This window comes from Mytilus californianus, unplaced genomic scaffold (assembly GCF_021869535.1).
Source record: "Mytilus californianus isolate M0D057914Y unplaced genomic scaffold, xbMytCali1.0.p SCAF_4, whole genome shotgun sequence".
Classification (NCBI taxonomy): domain Eukaryota; kingdom Metazoa; phylum Mollusca; class Bivalvia; order Mytilida; family Mytilidae; genus Mytilus; species Mytilus californianus.
Genome location: NW_026262690.1, coordinates 98,793,006 through 98,813,290, shown reverse-complemented (window position 1 = coordinate 98,813,290; position 20,285 = coordinate 98,793,006). Strand labels below are relative to the sequence as shown.

The 20,285-nt window shown below is 32.3% G+C and overlaps 1 protein-coding gene across 2 annotated transcripts in view; it reads right to left on the bottom strand.

Moving 5' to 3' along the window:
- LOC127698940 (acetyl-coenzyme A synthetase 2-like, mitochondrial) overlaps window positions 1-20,285 on the bottom strand; it is a 345,845-nt gene that overhangs the window by 184,591 nt on the left and 140,969 nt on the right. For both annotated transcript variants that reach the window (XM_052202708.1, XM_052202709.1), the window contains exons 6-8: window positions 11,027-11,174; window positions 6,009-6,146; window positions 1,950-2,042 (exon numbers count right to left, since the gene is read on the bottom strand). In XM_052202708.1, the coding sequence (XP_052058668.1) occupies window positions 1,950-2,042; window positions 6,009-6,146; window positions 11,027-11,174 (379 nt within the window). The remainder of the gene's footprint in view (window positions 1-1,949; window positions 2,043-6,008; window positions 6,147-11,026; window positions 11,175-20,285) is intronic.

Sequence of the window (20,285 nt, the reverse complement as noted above, 5' to 3'; positions counted from 1 at the left end):
GATCCCGTTAATAATCTAAAACTTACTTCGGTGTTAAATGATTTTGTGTGATTTTTTTTCACCGTGTGAACGAGATTTTATACATGTTTATATATGAATGTTTTATATGTGTGAATATTTACATTGAAGCAAAAGTATTACAAATTTTCCATGGCGAACCATGTATTTTTATGGTTCCATTCGTCATAAGCAAAGTTGACTTTAGATGGTTTCCGAAATTGCTTAAACATCTTTTGGCCAGGTAACACATACCAAGATTTTAAATATTTAGATTAGTGTGTTTCCGTACATTTTTAACCGTATAAGGTAAATCAAAAGAGCTTTAGATACACCAATTTTAAAAATTTAGGTTTTTTTTCATTCCCCAAGATTATTTCTTCGATTTTAAACTGATCAAATATAAAAATCATTTTGATTTTAATAATTTCTCCTTTAGATTTCATTTGAACATTATTTATCATTTTTATAGCATCGGATTTATTTATCCTACATGTATATTAAATACAAGTTCAATATCATGATTTGGCTAACAACGGACCTAAACCTAAATTCAATTTAATATTCCACGGCGATCTATTTGTATTTGCCACCACCTTTAATATGTATTTTAACTTTGTGCATTAAACTCGACCTTCTGTCTTATAATCCATTTGAAATGACATTCACACCTGGCACGGTGTGCCCTGGAGACATGGCTAAATACCGATCTGCAAATTACCTTGATTTTATATCAAGCCTTCCACGGGTATTGCCAGGGAATAATACACATTGTATTAACATAGTCCTAGCATAGAAATGTTTGCTTGAATTAAGGGTCAAAACGTACCGTGACTTATTGTCCTTACAGTTAAAGTTATATTCTCTAATTTTTTTCACCATATTCGTTGGAAAAGAAAATTAAAAAAAAAAAAAAAGATTTACTTTTTCCGCTGTCAACATGTCAAAAATCGAAATATATACGGTAAACATAGAAAATGTTATCTCATGAATGTAAAAAGTTGCATGTCTGTTCGTTTTTTTTTCTTACTATCGGATGGTAATTAGCTATCAAAATTTGTCATCGGCGCGCTTATGATTACGTTAAAATATGATTAAAGACCAAGACTTTAAATGATTGTACTTTAAATCCCGGCATGCAATACCAGGAGTTAATGTCACGTATTACAGGAAGCAGTCAATAAAAAAATTATTAATTATTGATTTTCTTCTTTATTACTGCACATATAGCTATAAAACTTTGTGAATATGTATTTTATGTTATAATGAACATATTTAAACTATAAGTAAAAAATCACGAATTTTCCCTTTAAACTCCTATAGTTTTACATATAGGTATTTAAATAACCAGTACAGTTGTTTTTTATCTCTTAAGCATCATTGTAATACACATTCATTACCATATATCCGATTCACTGACTAGCATTGATTTAACATTGAAAATTATATATAAGATTGATACAAATAACAGTTAAAATTTTGTGACTTTTTAAAGTGTGTTGAACATCATTTTTTTTTTTATTTAATTTGAAAGTGTTTGTGGTATGGAATTTTTAATTCGCGAGTATTCCGAAATACAGTTACGTTTATCTGTTAGTTGTTGGTATATTTCATTGTATGATTCAAAATTTTTGGTATTATTGTCCCATATATCACCAATAGTTTTTTTTTGACTTTTTGAGAAAGATGAATAAAACAAAGATTTGCTCTTAAATAAAACATTTGAGTTTCCAAATTATCGCAGTTTCATTACATCTCTTTTGTTTAACAAAGCCTGCATAATCCTTGTCAATTTTGACCACGATTGTAAAGCGCTTTTGTAATACTGTGATAGGGTTTTGACATGAAAGGTCAGAACACCTACAAAGAAAAAGTTTAACGGCAAATTTCTTATCATATTTTTTTAACCAAAATTCACCATTGTATTTAAAACGGGGCACTTATTCATATACCTGTCTGCCACCATGTGTCAACAACATCTGCTTTCTTGTCACCAACAACAACATTGTACCAATCAAAGGCTTCACGATTCAATGGTTCACCGACTGAAAATATAAATGAACGTTCAATTTAAAATATTACAAGCAAACACCTGATTCTCATTCATATGTCTCCAACACATCTCTTTATTTCACAATATTAAGCATTCTTGACAATGACTTAAGGTTTGATTGCTGCAACATATTAGACATTTTTAAATAATTATATACTGTGGATTCATTTATTTTCGTGGATACCTATTTTTGAAGAATGAAAAAAAAATGTATTTTCGTGATTATTTGATTTCGTGGATTTTCTAAAGTATGCATAGAAGCCTATAGAAAAATTGTACTTCGTTGCAAAATAAAATTCCTTAAAAATATCCTTAACATTGATTTTATTTATATGAGCCTTTCTTTTATATTATTGTTGATTTTTTTTTCCTTTTTCAAATTATTGAGTGGTAAAAATTAGATTACCTCCAAGATTTTTTTTTTAAGAAGGAATAATTAAGACAATTAGTTTAGAGTAAGAATAATGAAAAATTAAACAAAAATCAAACTTTTTTCTTCAGATGCTTTTTCTTGATTATGGAAGCATGGTTTCATAATATTCAATGAAAGTTATACAAACTTACTGATGTCTGTCTACAAATTATTGATATTTGAAATTCCAACTTTAGATTGTATCTAAATAGTAACTGCAAGCAAAAACTAGAGGCACGAAAGAGACTGTTCTTCTCACCTAGGTCTATGTGAATCTTCGACAATAGAAACTCTCTTACAATGCAGACTAAAACATAATTTATGACAAAAATCTCTTTTTTGTTGACAGTGTACTGCTGATCATTTTTCTGTCGTCATTTACGAGCAATCTCTTCTATAAAGAGTCTACTTACGATTTTCAGAAAAATGTGACTTATTTGTAGATCTTGTTCTGCTGATCAATGACAAAAAATTGGTAAAAAATTTCAGTAACGACTAAGAGCTCCAATAAGGTGTCGACTGACGATTTCAGCCATGTTAACTTATTTGTAAATCTTCCCTTGCTGATATTTTTTCTTTTATAAAGTGCCTCTCTATATATTATACTTTTCAAGATAATAGACAAAATAAATTGCTTTGCAGAGCGCAGCTGGATACGACCGCAGAGGTCCAACCATGAACAGTTGGGGCAAAAATGGACACAATATTCGCGCTTGATACAGGTCTGAATTTGGATTGTAATTAAATACTTGACACATAATAGGTTTCTGACACAGAATAACTTTAGTCGAAGAACTTAGAATTGGTTATATGATTTGAATTTATATTCAATTATTTGCTTTTGTGCAATACACTATGCTGTTGAGAATTGACCACCCCCAAAAAAAATTCTTTTCCCTCAAGATATGGTCATAATCTCAATTCAAATTTCCAATGGAGTTTGCAACCATAATTACCCATTTAAATACATCATAAAAGTCTTAAAATAGAAAATGACATAAATAATCATGGCTAAAATTAATATTCCTTAATCAGCATTTTTAAATAGTTACTTCTAAAAATAAATTGACAGCTAATCACCTCAAGACAATACAACATTTCTTTATACATAATTTAAAAGCAGTGTAAGGGAGGTAATCCAAACCTAACATTGTATTTTTTTTTAATTGTCCATTAACCAGGAAACCCTTGTTTGTCCCCCTTTTTTGCCCCTAATTCCTAAACGGTTTGAGCCATAACCCCCCAAAGCCAATCCTAACCATCCCTTTGTAGTACGGAAAATTGTGGTAAAATTTCAGAGCGATCCATACATCGTTCCACAAGTTATTGTCTGGAAACTAGAAAAATGCTTATTTGGGCCCCTTTTTGGCCCCTAATTCCTAAACTGTTAGGACTATAACCCCAAAAATCAATCCCAACCTTCCTTTTGTGGTTATAAACTTCATAGATTTATATTTACATTTACTAAAGTTATTGTCCGGAAACCAAATGTCTTCGGACGACGACGACGTGATACCAATATACAACTGCAAAATATTTTGCGGTCGTATAAAAACTAAAAATAGGTACAAATCGTCATAAAAAGCAATAACTTCAGTAAGGAGTCGACTGGCGATTTCAGTCAATAGACTTACTTGCAGATTTTGTCTTGCTGATCCTCCAAGGGTGACGAGGAAATAGAAATATGGTCACTTTTGGTCTTTTTCCGACTGGCAGTAAAACCCTTGCTAAAGTGGGGCGTTCATTTGGTTGTGCGGGATGTACAAATACACAGCCACGTCCGGTCAGAATGGGGATGTTATATCCGATGCCTCGTGTAAAGAGAGTGACATGCTTTTTGGACATTAAGAACCCTTGACACAACTCTTTGAGGCCTAGGGGTCCGTAGGTGGACTGTTGCAAGACAAATCCCATCCAATCCGATATACCCTCATTTTCCAGTATCAATCCAAATTTTCTTGACCTTTATCACGGACGACCGCTATTTCAGGACCTACCTATTGTACTTATTGTTAATTTGTTTTCGTCCTGAACATGCATGAAATATTTGCCACTAGAAGTTAAGCAACCAAAAATCAATCAATCAATGTCTTGCTGATCAATTTTGCTACTTCAAGTTTTATCTATCTATTAAAGCGTTTAAAATTATAGGCAAAACACACAAAAAATCAAAATCAAAAGGGGAATAACTCCAATAAGAAGTCGTCAGATGATTTTGGCCATGTTGGCTTATTTGTAGATTTTGTCTTACTTATCAATTGTGCTATTTACAGTATCTATATACTAGTATATATAATAGTTTCCAAGATAATAGACAAAAGTATTAAAAAATGGTTAAAAATCGTCATAAAAGAGCAATAACTCTACTAAGGAGTCGAGGGATGATTTCAGCAATGTTAACTTATTTTTAGGTCTTGTTCTGCGGATAATATTTGCTAACGCATGTTTTTTTTCTATCTATTAAAGTTTATATATATAAGATATAAGACAAAAACGAAAAAAATGCTTAAAATCATCATTATAGGTCAATAACTCCAACAAGGAGTCGTAGGAGGATTTCGGCCATTAAACATATTAGTAGATTTTGTCTAGCTGAGAATCTGTTCTGTTTAAGGTTTCTCTCTATCTATAATTATTTTCAAGATAATGGGCAAAAATGAAAAAAAAAATAATTCGTAAAATTCGAAATTATAGGGCAATAACTGCTATAAGAATACGTTTTTTTTTTTGGACAGTTTGTATGTAAATAGACAAAAGGTAGATTTCAACATTCTGAACATTTTTGTCTCCGTCAGATTTTATCTTTTATAGTGGTTTTCAAGATAATAGACAAAACTGATTTTCGGTACTGTTAAATGAACACCAATAGAAAAGGGAGATACCAAACATGAGGATTTAAAATTCAATTATATATATATATATTACCGCAATATGTCTTGACAACAGACAGCAATTTCTCAATCTTAAAGATAAAATAATTCATTCTAAAAAAAATTAATGAACACTCATTGTTGACTGAGTTCATCATGTTTTTAAATATTCAGCAAGTGCCAAATACTTGATCAAAAGTCAATTAAACTATGCTGTATATTTACATGTTATTTTGCAATTAACTATGCAAAATATTTTCTCAATTGTTATAATTCATTTGTATAATGCTAAGAAACAGGTAGAATGTGAGGCTTTACCAAACATTTTTATCCTGTTTTGTGTCCATTACAAACGAATTATTTTTAGACAATTCATTGTTGTTCTTTTAAACTATTACTCTAAAAGTGGTTTCAAATGAACTATTTTGGGTAAAATAAACAATTATGAATTTGAGACGGATAACGTAAAAATTCTGCAAATTTGCACCTTTCATGAAGCCGTACATTAAACTGTACAGAAACAAATTATGAATTTCACAAACAAGTCTTCATAAGGTCAGTGACTGTATAAAGCCAAAGTTTATACTGCAAATACATTTTGACTGCACAAGTAGCACAGTTGCAGTTAATATAGTAATTCTTAAGATATACTTTGGTAGAAGTAAGACAGTCTTACCACATCCCAACTTTCTTAATGTTGATCTGTCATATTTTGTGACCCAAGATCTTCCTTCCTTTAGCAACATACGTAGTGCCGTAGGTGCTAAATATATATGTTGAAGTTTAAGACGTTCTACCATTTCCCAATATCTTCCTGTAAATAAAAAATACTTTCAAATGTTAAAGACAATTACTCTGCAACAAATAATAAATGTGCTTCGCCGAGCGCAGCTGGATACGACCACAGAGGTCCAACCCTGAACAGTTGGGGCAAAAATGGACACAATATTCAAGCTTGATACAGGTCAGAATTTGGATTGTAATTAAATATTTGACACATTATATGTTTCTGACACAGAATAAATGTAGTCAAAGAACTTGAAATTGGTTATATGATTTGAATTTATATTCAATTGAAGATTTCTTGATGTTGTGCAATACAATTTTTATTTCTGGAAAACTGATAATTTCTTAAATCTTGAGAAAAAAAAATTGACCCCCCCCCCCCCAAAAAAAAAAATCCCCCCCTCCTTCCAAAAAAAATAATGGAAAATTGATAATTTCTTAAATCTTGAGGAAACAAATTGCCTCCCCCTCCAAAAAAAATAATATTTGAAAAAATTGTCTTTTTGTAAAATGGATTTAAGAGACATCCATACACTTAAACACAAGTTATTGTCTGAAAACTAGAAAAATGCTTGTTTTGGCCCCTAATTCCCGAACGGTTTGGGCAATTACCACTAAAATGAATCCCAACCTTCTACTTGTGGTATTGAACCTTGTGGTACAATTTCAGATTAATCAAAATACTTATACACAAGTTATTGTCCTGAAACTAGAAAAATGCTTGTTTTGGGTCCCTTTTTGGCCCTTATTTCCTAAACGGTTGGGATCATCACCCCCAAAAACAATCCCAACCTTCCTTTTGTGGTATTGAACCTTTTGATTAAATTTCATAGAGATCCATACACTTAAACTAAAGTTATTGTCAAGAAACCAAATGTCTTCAGACGACGATGAGGACGTGATAGCAATATACGAACGCAAATTTTTTGCGGTCGTATAAAAATTATAAAAAGCAGCTTAGAAGTTTCCATTTGATGTATTATAAGTTTATTATTATTATGTTGGTACCCAAGAAATAAGGATTCATGAAGACAAGATATTTTGCAGGAGATGGTGTTACATCAAAATAATCCATTGATAACACTTTATAAGTGTTCTCTTCTCATCCATTCTTAACCTGGAATAATGACTGCTAATGCTGATGCAATAAATACATACACTACAAAATCATAATGGCTTCAAACAAGGGAGTTCTCAGAATCTTCATCTATGCTGACCTATTGGCAGATCTTCTCTTGCTGATCATATTTGCTTTTCAAAGTTTCTATGTTTCTATTATAGTTTTCAAAATAAATGGCAAAAACGCAAAAACAAAAGGTAAACAATGCCATTTAAGGCACAATCTTCTTCACAAAAGATTTTAACAATATCGACTCATTTGTAGATAACATTTTAAAATGGAAAAAAATCGTCATTTAATGCCAATTATTCCTGGAAGGAGTCACTTGACGATTTCGGTAATTTTACTTATTTGTAGATCTCGTCTTGCTGATCATTTTTGCTTTTTCAAGTTTCTTTCTGTCTATTATTCTTTTCAAGATATGCAAAATCGCAAAAACTAGTAAAAGTCGTCATTAAAGGGCACATGCTGCTATAAAGAGTTGACCAAAAAGTTCAGCAATATCAACTTATTTGTAGATAATGCCTTGTAGATCATCTTGCTGTTTGAAGTTCAATATCTATCTATTAAAGTTTTCAGGATGCTACTCAAAAAAGCAAAAAAAATATGGTAAAAATCGTCATTAAAGGGCAATAATTACAATAATGGATCGACTGACGATTTAGGTCATATAAATTTATTTGCTGATCTTTTTTTATATTTAAAGTTTCTCTCTATCTTTTATAATTTTCACGATGATAGGCAAAATGGAATAAAATGCTCCGCTGGGGCGCAGCTTGATACGACCGCAGAGGTCGAACCCTGAACAGTTGGGGCAAGTATGGACACAACATTCAAGCTTGATACAGCACTTAATTTGGATTGTAATTAAATATTTGACACAGCATAGGTTTCTGACACAGAATGAATGTGGTCTGAGAACTTAAAATTTTTTAATTTACCTCTTCAAACCATATCATTATTATTTGCTTTTATATATAAATCAGAAATAACCAATTTGAAATGGAAATTTTAAAGAAAAAAAAAAGGAAAAAAAAATCCCCCCCCCCCAATTTTTTGAACCCCCTTATGATTCATCACCCCCAAACTCAATCCCAGCCTTCCCTTTGTGGTATGGTACCTTGCAGTACAATTTCAGAGAGATCCATACACTTGAACACAAGTTATTGTCTGGAAACTAGAAAAATGCTTGTTTTTTGGCCCCTTTTTGGCCCCAAATTCCTAAACCTTTACGGCAATTACCCCCAAACTCAAACCCAGCTTTCCCTTTGTGATATGGAACCTTGCAGTACAATTTCATAAAGATCCATACACTTACACACAAGTTATTGTCCCGAAACTAGAAAAATGCTTGTTTTTTTGCCCTTTTATGGCCCCTAATTACTAAAATTTTGAGGGAATTACCCCCAAAATCAATCCCAGCCTTCCCTTTGTGGTATGGTACCTTGCAGTACAATTTCAGAGAGATCCATACATTTGAACACAAGTTATTGTCTGGAAACTAGAAAAATGCTTATTTTTGGTCCCTTTTTGGCCCCTTATTCCTAAACTTTTTGGGCAATTACCCCCAAACTCAATTCCAGCTTTCCCTTTGTGATATGGAACCTTGCAGTACAATTTCATAAAGATCCATACAATTACACAAGTTATTGTCATGAAACTAGAAAAATGCTTGTTTTTTTCCCCTTTTTTGCCCCTAATTCCTAAAATTTGGAGGCAATTACCCCCAAAATCAATCCCAGCATTTCCTTTGTGATATGGAACCTTGTGATACAATGTCAGAGAGATCCAGACTTTTACACACAAGTTATTGTCATGAAACTAGAAAAATGTTTGTTTTTTGCCCCTTTTTGTCCCTAATTCCTAAAATTTGGAGGCAATTACCCCCAAAATCAATCCCAGCATTCCCTTTGTGATATGGAACCTTGTGGTACAATGTCAGAGAGATCCATACACTTACACACAAGTTATGTCTGGAAGTTACAAAAATGCTTATTTTTGGCCCCTTTTTGCTTAACTGTAGGTACCATAACCCCCAAAATCAATCCCCACCTTCCTTTTGTGGTATTGAACCTTATGGTAAAATTTCATTGAGATCCATTCACTTAAACTAAAGTTAGAGTGCGAAAACTAATGTGTCTTCGGACGACGTCATACCAATATACGACCACAAACATTTTTTTGCGGTCGTATAAAAAGGTTAAATCGACAATTAAGGACAATAACTCCTATAAAAAATCGCCTGACAGTTTTTATTTAAATGGACAGTTGGTAGACCTCATTATTTTGAACATTACTATCCCTGTCAATTTTCTCTATCTAAAGCGGATTTTAAAGTCATATGAAACGAGTTTCTTAAGATTATAATGTTATCGAAATAATTGAACCAATGCATCCATCTATACTAAACTAAGTCCTGTATGCACGTTTTTTACATTTATTACGAATCTATAATGTATTATCGAAAAATAATATTTCATTCGGTGATTGTTGATCGCAAGCTAATTAACTTTGGAGTTTGATGCCGAAATTTACCATATTGTGCCATTGATAAACAATCAACACAGAGCACGTTGGAACATGTGAAAAATAAGTGAATTATTAGAGCCATGATATTATTTATTTATATTTTCCATGCGTTCCCATTTGTTAATTGAACTTTTCCTTAACAGTTGTTATACGATTTGGTGTGTTTAATTTGTTCTTAAGAATCGGTTATTACTTTTTACCTACAAGTCCACGTTTGTATACATTCTTTCATCATGGTTTTTCACTCGCTCTTGCGCTGTGCGGTGGCCAAAGTTCTGACGAGAGGTCTCGTAGTTAAGGTCACTGCATACGGGAAAATATCAGTGAATTAGTGTACAGAAAGACAATAGTGGTACATTTATGAAGATTTTGATAAGATAAAGAATGTTCTTTTACAAGAAAGTTCACGTACACTTGTTTTATAGTCAAACTTGGCCATTCAAGTATGTAAAACATATTTACTTTTTAAATTTGAAGTTTCATATGACTAAGATAAAAGACAAAACTTTCATTTTACCCTGTATATTCTTTTTTCGACCATGTTAGTTAGCAGACACTCACAGGGTCATTGAACACATTATTTAAACTTGATACCCTAATATTGTTTTTAGCCAAGTTTGGTTCAATTTGGTTTAATAAATTGAGAGAAGATTTTTGTAAAAGTTAATTGACAACGACGACGGAAGACGGACGACAAATGATGAGGAAAGCTCACCTGGCCCAAAGTGCTAAGTGAGTTTTTCTCATCACTTGGCGTCCTTCGTTCGTTAACTTTTACAAATATCTTCTCTGATAATACAACTGGGTCAAATCTAACCAAACTTGAATACAATCATCATTGGGGTAAAGAAGGTAATTGACAACACAGTATCCTTCAAATAGTACTTATGAAGTGGAGCCTCGGTGTGTAAAAATATTTGTAACTTTTCCACTTATTTAATATGCATGGAGTCTGCTACATCTCCCTCAGTGTTTTAATTGAATAACTTTTTTCTCCAGTTCCAGGCCTCGTTATTGGATATAAAATTCTATTCAATATATATTGTTTAATAGCAATAACAGTTTGGTTTAATTGGTTTATAGGAATAGCGTTTTATATATCATATCATCCAATTTATTCCTGAATTACCCTATGTTCCACAATGCTTGTGGACAAAAACATTAACATTAAACAATCTCTTCAGCTAGTACATTCCTAATTTACAAATTTTATGACACAGCATATCCGAAATTAAAACTAAATTCCATTTTTCACCTACCAGGATCTGGGTAAACAGGTGTACTTTCAAATAAAACAGTTGTTCCACCATTGAATAAAGGTCCGTACACAACATAACTGTGACCTGTTATCCATCCAATATCAGCAACACATCCAAATCTTTCTCCTTGTTTATAGTCAAAAACGTACTGAAATTTATTCAACAAAACTTAAATCATTCAACTATCATGATCTACCTTTTGATTTAAAAAAGAAATTGCATTTAAAACATGAATGTTCATTTACTTAGCGTCATATATTCAATTTTCATGAATTATTGTCGAAATATTGTTTCAATATATAACAGGTTAACAAAAGTTAGGTCGAGCACAATATACTCTGACTTTTACTCTACTTGTAAGCAACAGTGGGTAACTAGTGTGGTGATTTTTGCAAGATTTTCTATTATTACGTTGACCAATAAGCGGCACTTGAGTTCAGTCACTATATGATATAACATTTACACTTTATCAGGACATAAATGTTACATTTCGCTATTAAATAGCAAGGAGAAAAGACGGTTTGTCAAATAATTCAAATACATTTCATTCGGCAATCAGTTTGAAAGGTCTTCTTCTTTATCTACATCTAATCTTAATACGAATTTATGCAACTTGAAATCAACAAGTTATATTGCATTGAAAAGCAATATAAAGTTTAATTTGAAATCTGTATTTAATTCTTTTCAAATACAGTGCCGAACTAACAAGCTTAGATATCGCTCACCTGCATCTTCAACAATAGCCATTTTTTCGTGTAAATCATCATGAAAGGGCAATTACTCTATAAAAAGTTAACTGACTATTTCAGTCATGTTGATATATTTGTAGATCTTGTCATGCTGATAATTTTTGCTTTTTAAAGGTTGCAATTCTGTAAATGTAGACTATGCAATTTCCCATAGGAACTCCCTTTGCGGCTAAAACTGTGCCACTTTTACTAGGAAGTTTCGTGAAAAATTATATCCCAGAACGGAAAGTTGATATTCACTACTATTTTATTCAAAGGTCAAAATATAGGGCTGTGCGGCATATTTTCAACATTTATATGCCCTGAACTTCTAAGAGTTTTAACTTATACTAAAATTCTATATTACCCCTTCCTCCACTTTTGGACCTCCTAAGAATTAAATTTTAGGCGCTACCATTTTTTTCTATACTGGTAACATTCTCAAGTTATGTCTCTATGAGATGAAACACAGGGATCATATCTGGGAACCAGTACGTTAACAAATTAACATATCCTGAATATTATATATCTCCCCAAAAGAGGCGTGGCTTGTGAAACAGCTGTATTTACAAAGTGCAACCTTTAGTTTCTATCTACATTTGAATCTATTACACTTTTCAAGATAATAGGCAGTTACGTGTCGACTTAAGATTTCAGCAATGATGACTTATTAGTAGATCTTGTCTTGCTGATAATTTTTGCTATTATCAAGTTTCTATCTATCTATTATAGTTTTCAAAATAATAGGCAAAAATGGAAAAAAAAATTGTAAAATTTGTCATTAAAGGGTAATAACTTCATTTAGGAGTCAACTCACGATTTTGGTCAAGTTGACTTATTTGTAGATCTTGACTTGTTTACTATTTTGGCTTTTAAAGTTTCTTTCATCCAGTTTATAAGATACAAGGCAAAAACGCAAAAATGGTAAAAATCGTCATTAAAGTGATATAACTCAAATAAGGAGTCGTCTGATGATTTGAGCCTTGTTGACTTATTTGTAGATCTTGTCTCGCTTATAATTTTTCCTAATAAAAAACTCTCTGTATCTATTATAGTTTTCAAAATAATAGACAAAAATGAAGAAAAACAAGCATTCTGAGAGTATTGCATGGCAATACATAGTCCCCTACCGGTTAAAATTTAATTGTATTGGAACAAAATGCTAACTTGAGCTATAACTTGTCATGGTGTAAACTATATAACAAATATCAAATCTTCAAGCACAAAGAAAAAAGTGTGGAGAACTGATTTGCCGGACTGACGGATGGACAGACAGACAAACAGACAGACAGATGGACGGAGTGCAAACCTAAAGTTCCCTTCGACTTCGTCGGTAGGGGACTAATAAATGGAGAATGTGTCTATGGGCCACAGATGCCCCCGCTTGTAAATATGTATGAGTCAACTTCCATATACAGATGCAGGATTCACGTAGTTAAGACCGTTTTGTGATTATAAGCATTGTGTATAAGTTTCATAACATTTGGTTAAGCAAACTAAAGTTAGAGAACAAAAACGACAGATTTAGCAATTTTTATACGACCGCAAAAATTGAAAATTTTTTGGTCGTATATTGGTATGACGTTGGCGTCGTCGTCGTCGTCGTCGTCGTCGTCGTCGTCGTCGTCTGGCGTCGTCCGGCGTCGTCCGAAGACACATTGGTTTTCGCACTCTTACTTTAGTTTAAGTGAATGGATCTCCTTGAAATTTTACCATAAGGTTCAATACCACGAAAGGAAGGTTGGGATTGATTTTGGGGGTTATGGTACCAACAGTTAAGGAATTAGGGGCCAAAAAGGGGCCAAAAATAAGCATTTTTGTAACTTCCAGACAATAACTTGTGTGTAAGTGTATGGATCTCTCTGACATTGTACCACAAGGTTCCATATCACAAAGGGAAGGCTGTAATTGATTTTGGGGGTAATTGCCTCAAAATTTTAGGAATTAGGGGCCAAAAAAGGGGCAAAAAACAAGCATTTTTCTAGTTTCATGACAATAACTTGTGTGTAAGTGTTTGGATATTTCTGAAATTGTACTACAAGGTTCCATATCACAAAGGGAAAGCTGGAATTGAGTTTGGGGGTAATTGCCTGAAACGTTTAGGAATTGGGGGCCAAAAAGGGGCCAAAAATAAGCATTTTTCTAGTTTCCAGACAATAACTTGTGTTCAAGTGTATTGATCTCTCTGAAATTGTACTGCAAGGTACTATACCACAAAGGGAAGGCTGGGATTGAGTTTGGGGGTGATGAATCATAAGGGGGTTCAAAAAATTTGGGGGGGGGGATTTTTTTTTCTTTCTTTTTTTTTCTTTTTTTCCTTTTTTTTTTCTTTTAAAATTTTCTATTTTAAGTTGGTTATTTCTGATTAATATTTGAAAGCAAATAATAATGATATGGTAGGAGATACACACCAAACAGGATGTGTAAATTATTATATAATAAGTATTGTGCAATAGCAAGAAATTTTCAATTGCACAGTATTGCACAATTGCAAGAAATCTTCAATTGCACAGTATTGCGCAATAGCAAGAAATCTTCAATTGCACAGTATTGCGCAATAGCAAGAAATATCCAATAGCACAATATTGCGCAATAGCAAGAAATTGTCAATTGTACAGTATTGCACAATAGCAAGAAATATTCAATTGCACAGTATTGTGCAAAAGAAGATACTTCGTATAAATTGCTTATTTCTTGATCAATTTCAATGGGGTTTTATTCTTGAATTCTTGGGGTTCTTTAATATGCTGAATCTAACCGTGTATTAAGTTTTTGGATTTTGGGCCCCGTTTTTAAATTGGTCCACATTGAGGTCCAAAGGGTCCAAAATTTAACTTTGTTTGATTTCATCAAAAATTGAATTATTGGGGTTCTTTGATATGCCGAATCTAACCGTGTATTTAGATTCTTAATTTTTGGTTCCGTTTTCAAATTGGTCTACATTAAGGTCAAAAGGGTCCAAAATTAAACTTAGTTTGATTTTAACAAAAATTGAATTTTTAGGGTTCTTTGATATGCTGAATCTAAACATGTATTTAGATTTTTGATTATGGGCCCAGTTTTCAAGTTGGTCCAAATCGGGGTCCAAAATTAAACTTTGTTTGATTTCAACAAAAATTGAATATATGGGGTTCTTTGATATGCTGAATCTAACCATGTATTTAGATTTTTGATTTTTGGGCCCCGTTATCAACTTTGTCCACATTGAGGTCAAAAGGGTCCAAAATTAAAATTTGTTTGATTTCATTAAAAATTGAATATATGGGGTTCTTTGATATGCTGAATCTAAACATGTATTTAGATTTTAGATTTTTGGCCCAGTTTTCAAGTTGGTCCAAATTGGGGTCCAAAATTAAACTTTGTTTGATTTCAACAAAAATTGAATATATGGGGTTCTTTGATATGCTGAATCTAACCATGTATTTAGATTTTTGATTTTTGGGCCCCGTTATCAACATTGTCCACATTGACGTCAAAAGGGTCCAAAATTAAACTTTGTTTGATTTCATCAAAAATTGAATTCTTGGGGTTCTTTGATATGCTGAATCTAACCATGTATTTAGATTTTTTATTTGTGGACCCGCTATCAAATTGGTTCATATTGAGGTCAAAAGGGTCCAAAATTAAACTTTGTTTGATTTCATCAAAAATTGAATTATTGGGGTTCTTTGATATGCCAAATCTAACCGTGTATTTAGATTTTTAATTTTGGGTCCCGTTTTTAAATTGGTCTACATTAAGGTCCAAAGGGTCCAAAATTAAAGTTAGTTTGATTTTATCAAAAATTGAATTCTTGGGGTTCTTTGATATGCTGAATCTAAACATGTGTTTAGAATTTTGATTATGGGCCCAGTTTTCAAGTTGGTCCAAGTTGGGGTCCAAAATTAAACTTTGTTTGATTTCAACAAAAAATGAATATATGGGGTTCTTTGATATGCTGAATCTAAACATGTATTTAGATTTTAGATTTTTGGCCCAGTTTTCAAGTTGGTCCAAATTGGGGTCCAAAATTAAACTTTGTTTGATTTCAACAAAAATTGAATATATGGGGTTCTTTGATATGCTGAATCTTACCATGTATTTAGATTTTTTATTTGTGGGCCGCTATCAAATTGGTTCATATTGAGGTCAAAAGGGTCCAAAATTAAACTTTGTTTGATTTCATCAAAAATTTAATTATTGGGGTTCTTTGATATGCCAAATCTAACCGTGTATTTAGATTTTTAATTTTGGGTCCCGTTTTTTAAATTGGTCTACATTAAGGTCCAAAGGGTCCAAAATTAAACTTAGTTTGATTTTAACAAAAATTGAATTTTTGGGGTTCTTTGATATGCTGAATCTAAACATGTGTTTAGATTTTTGATTATGGGACCAGTTTTCAAGTTGTTCCAAGTTGGGGTCCAAAATTAAACTTTGTTTGATTTCAACAAAAATTGAATATATGGGGTTCTTTGATATGCTGAATCTAAACATGTATTTAGATTTTAGATTTTTGGCCCAGTTTTCAAGTTGGTCCAAATTGGGGTCCAAAATTAAACTTTGTTTGATTTCAACAAAAATTGAATATATGGGGTTCTTTGATATGCTGAATCTTACCATGTATTTAGATTTTTTATTTGTGGGCCGCTATCAAATTGGTTCATATTGAGGTCAAAAGGGTCCAAAATTAAACTTTGTTTGATTTCATCAAAAATTTAATTATTGGGGTTCTTTGATATGCCAAATCTAACCGTGTATTTAGATTTTTAATTTTGGGTCCCGTTTTTTAAATTGGTCTACATTAAGGTCCAAAGGGTCCAAAATTAAACTTAGTTTGATTTTAACAAAAATTGAATTTTTGGGGTTCTTTGATATGCTGAATCTAAACATGTGTTTAGATTTTTGATTATGGGACCAGTTTTCAAGTTGTTCCAAGTTGGGGTCCAAAATTAAACTTTGTTTGATTTCAACAAAATTGAATATATGGGGTTCTTTGATATGCTGAATCTAAACATGTATTTAGATTTTAGATTTTTGGCCCAGTTTTCAAGTTGGTCCAAATTGGGGTCCAAAATTAAACTTTGTTTGATTTCAACAAAAATTGAATATATGGGGTTCTTTGATATGCTGAATCTTCCCATGTATTTAGATTTTTTATTTTGTAGGCCCGCTATCAAATTGGTTCATATTGTGGTCAAAAGGGTCCAAAATTAAACTTTGTTTGATTTCATCAAAAATTGAATTATTGGGGTTCTTTGATATGCCAAATCTAACCGTGTTTTTAGATTTTTAATTTTAGGTTCCGTTTTTGAAATTGGTCTACATTAAGGTCCAAAGGGTCCAAAATTAAACTTAGGTTTGATTTTAACAAAAATTGAATTCTTGGGGTTCTTTGATATGCTGAATCTAAACATGTGTTTAGATTTTTGATTATGGGACCAGTTTTCAAGTTTGTCCAAGTTGGGGTCCAAAATTAAACTTTGTTTGATTTCAACAAAAATTGAATATATGGGGTTCTTTGATATGCTGAATCTAACCATGTATTTTGATTTTGGACATTGGACCATAATAGGTAAATTAAAAAAATTGAAGTTCTTAGACCACATTCTTTCTGTGTCAGAAACCTATGCTGTGTCAAATATTTAATCACAATCCAAATTCAGAGCTGTATCAAGCTTGAATGTTGTGTCCATACTTGCCCCAACTGTTCAGGGTTCGACCTCTGCGGTCGTATCAAGCTGCGCCCAGCGAAGCATTTTATTTCATTTATATAGTGGCATAACTCAAGAACGGTAAAAGTGACGCCACCCAATTTTAAACTTGATCTGTGTTTTGTGGTAATAAGCATTTTGTATAGGTTTCATAACATTTGGTTGAGGCAAACTAAAGTTAGAGAACGGAAACGACAGATTTAGCAGTTTTTCCACTTATAAAGGGGCATAATTCATGAATGGAAAAGTGACGCCAACATAGCTGTCAACTGACCCGTATTCTCTGGGTTATACCTGAGAATTTCCCCCTCACACAGGATTTTTAAATACCAGCCAGGTATTCAAATAACCCGGGATTTCAGAAAATGACCTGTTTTCACCAGTATTTCTGACCGCTATTGTTTCCGGTATTTAGAAGTCAAATATACTTTCGATTTTCTCGGCGTTTTTCCTTTTAAAAGGTAAACAATTGAACTTAGAATTTGCTTATTTACCGTGCAAATGACAGCTATCAAAACATTACATTTGATTGAAAAGTAACAATTCGAGGATTGTTTGTTAATTGTACACCAGAAAGTTGAAGCCAGTCAAGCTTGACATACAATTCTATGTCCTGATTAAAAGATTTGCCGTTTGCAAATATCAAATATCCTGTAAAAATCATTTCAAAACAATTTGAACCTTTTAATACATTTCTGTTGGAGAAAATAACTTTGTTATCACTTAAATGTAAAAGCTTTAAATCAAATCCATATTCTCTAGATTTTAAACTGAAGGAAACACACTAACTTCTTACCATTTATCTTCCTCCTGTGTATAGGAGCACATTAGCTATAATTGATTTCTAATTACATGTATAGCTGGGGTTTATGACATTCATTAATAAAAAGAAGTAAACTTGTGTGAATAAAACAATAAAAGGGCATTGCTTAAGAAAGACATTTAATTAATGATAAATATTTATATACTTAACAAATACAAAAGTGATTATTTTTAGGAAACTCAGTGGTACATGTATATGTTATAGTATATATAAAAATAAATGTGGATTGTGTCCACATGTGGACACAGATGATGCCCCGCTTGCATATCATATAGTTATAAAGGGACATAACTGAAGAACGGTAAAAGTGACGCTACCCAAATTTGAACTTGATCTGAGTTTTGTGGAAATAAGCATTGTGTGCAAGTCTCATAACATTTGGTTGAGGCTAACTTAAGTAGAGAACAGAAACTAAAAATTCAGCAATTTTTCTATTTGTAAACACGCATAACTCTAGAACGGTTGTGTATAAGTTTTATAACATTTGGTTGAGACAAACTAAAGTGAGAGAACGGAAACAAAAAATTCAGCAATTTTTATGTTTATAAAGGGACATAACTCAAGAATGGTAAAAGTGTCGCCACAAAATTTCGTACTTAATCTGTATTATGTAGTAATAAGCATTGTGTATAAGTTTCATAACATTTGGTTGAGGCAAACTAAAGTTAGAAAACGCAAACAAAAATTTGTACTTGATCTTAGTTTTGTGGTAATGAATATTGTGTATAGGTTTTATAATGTTTGGCCGGTTGGGGCAAACTTAAGTTACAGAATGGAAACTAAAATTTTGCAATCTTTCGATTTATAAAGGGGCATAACTCAATAATGGTTAAAGTGACACTACCCAAATTCAACTTGATCTGTGTTTTATCAGTGGAAGTCAAAATTAAACATTGCATTGTATAAAGCATTGATTGTAGTTGATTCAACTATAATCATGGACAAAGGAAGATAACTCCAATTTAAAAAATTACTTGATATTTAGTAGAAAATAAAAATTTAGCAATTTTTCCGTTTATAAAGGGGCATAACTCTAGAATGGTTAAAGTGACGCCACCAATATTCAAACTCGATCTGTGTATTGTGGTAATAAGCTTAAGCATTGTGTATAAGTTTCATAACATTTGGTTGAGGCAAACTTAAGTTGGAGAACGGAAACTAAAAATTTTGCAATTTTTCCATTTATAAAGGGGCATAACTCTAGAACGGTTAAAGTGACGCCACCAAAATTCAAACTTGATCTGTGTTTTGTGGTAATAAGCATTGTGTATAAGTTTCATAACATGTGGTTGAGGCAAACTTCAGTTAGAGAACGGAAACTAAAAATTTAGCAATTTTTCCATTCATAAAGGGGTATAACTCTAGAACGGTTAAAGTGACGCCACCAAAATTCAAATTTGATCTGTGTTTTGTGGTAATAAGCATTGTGTATAAGTTTCATAACATTTGGTTGAGGCAAACTCAAGTTAGAGAACGGAAACCAATTTTGGGACGTACGTACGGACTGAAAAGGGTAAAACTTAATGCCCCCACCGCAACGGCGGGGGCATAAAAACTCTCAATACTAAAATTGGACCGAAAAAGTTCGTACACGTTATGACCTGACATTTTCTTCTTCAATGCAGGATATGACCTGCATTTTCAGTTACAGAGGTTGACAGGTATGCGCCACTCAATTTCAAGCTTGAACTGTGTTTTGTGGTAATAAGCATTCTGTATAAGTTTTTATAACATTTGGTTGAGGCAAACTGAAGTTAGAGAACGAAAACGACAGATTAAGCAATTTTTCCATTTATGACTTCACTTGTTCTAGACAAATTATATAGCGTGGTTATATCTAATACCAAATTAATGTCTCTTTCATTTTACCCATACCACTCTTTAAACACAGAAATGATATTTCTTGCCTTGAGTTGCTGTCTCATATGCATAAACCCAAACCTCAATTTCTAAAAGACACATGTCTGCAGTTTGTAATAAACTAAGTGTGATGAGAAGTATACTCATGTTTACAAAGA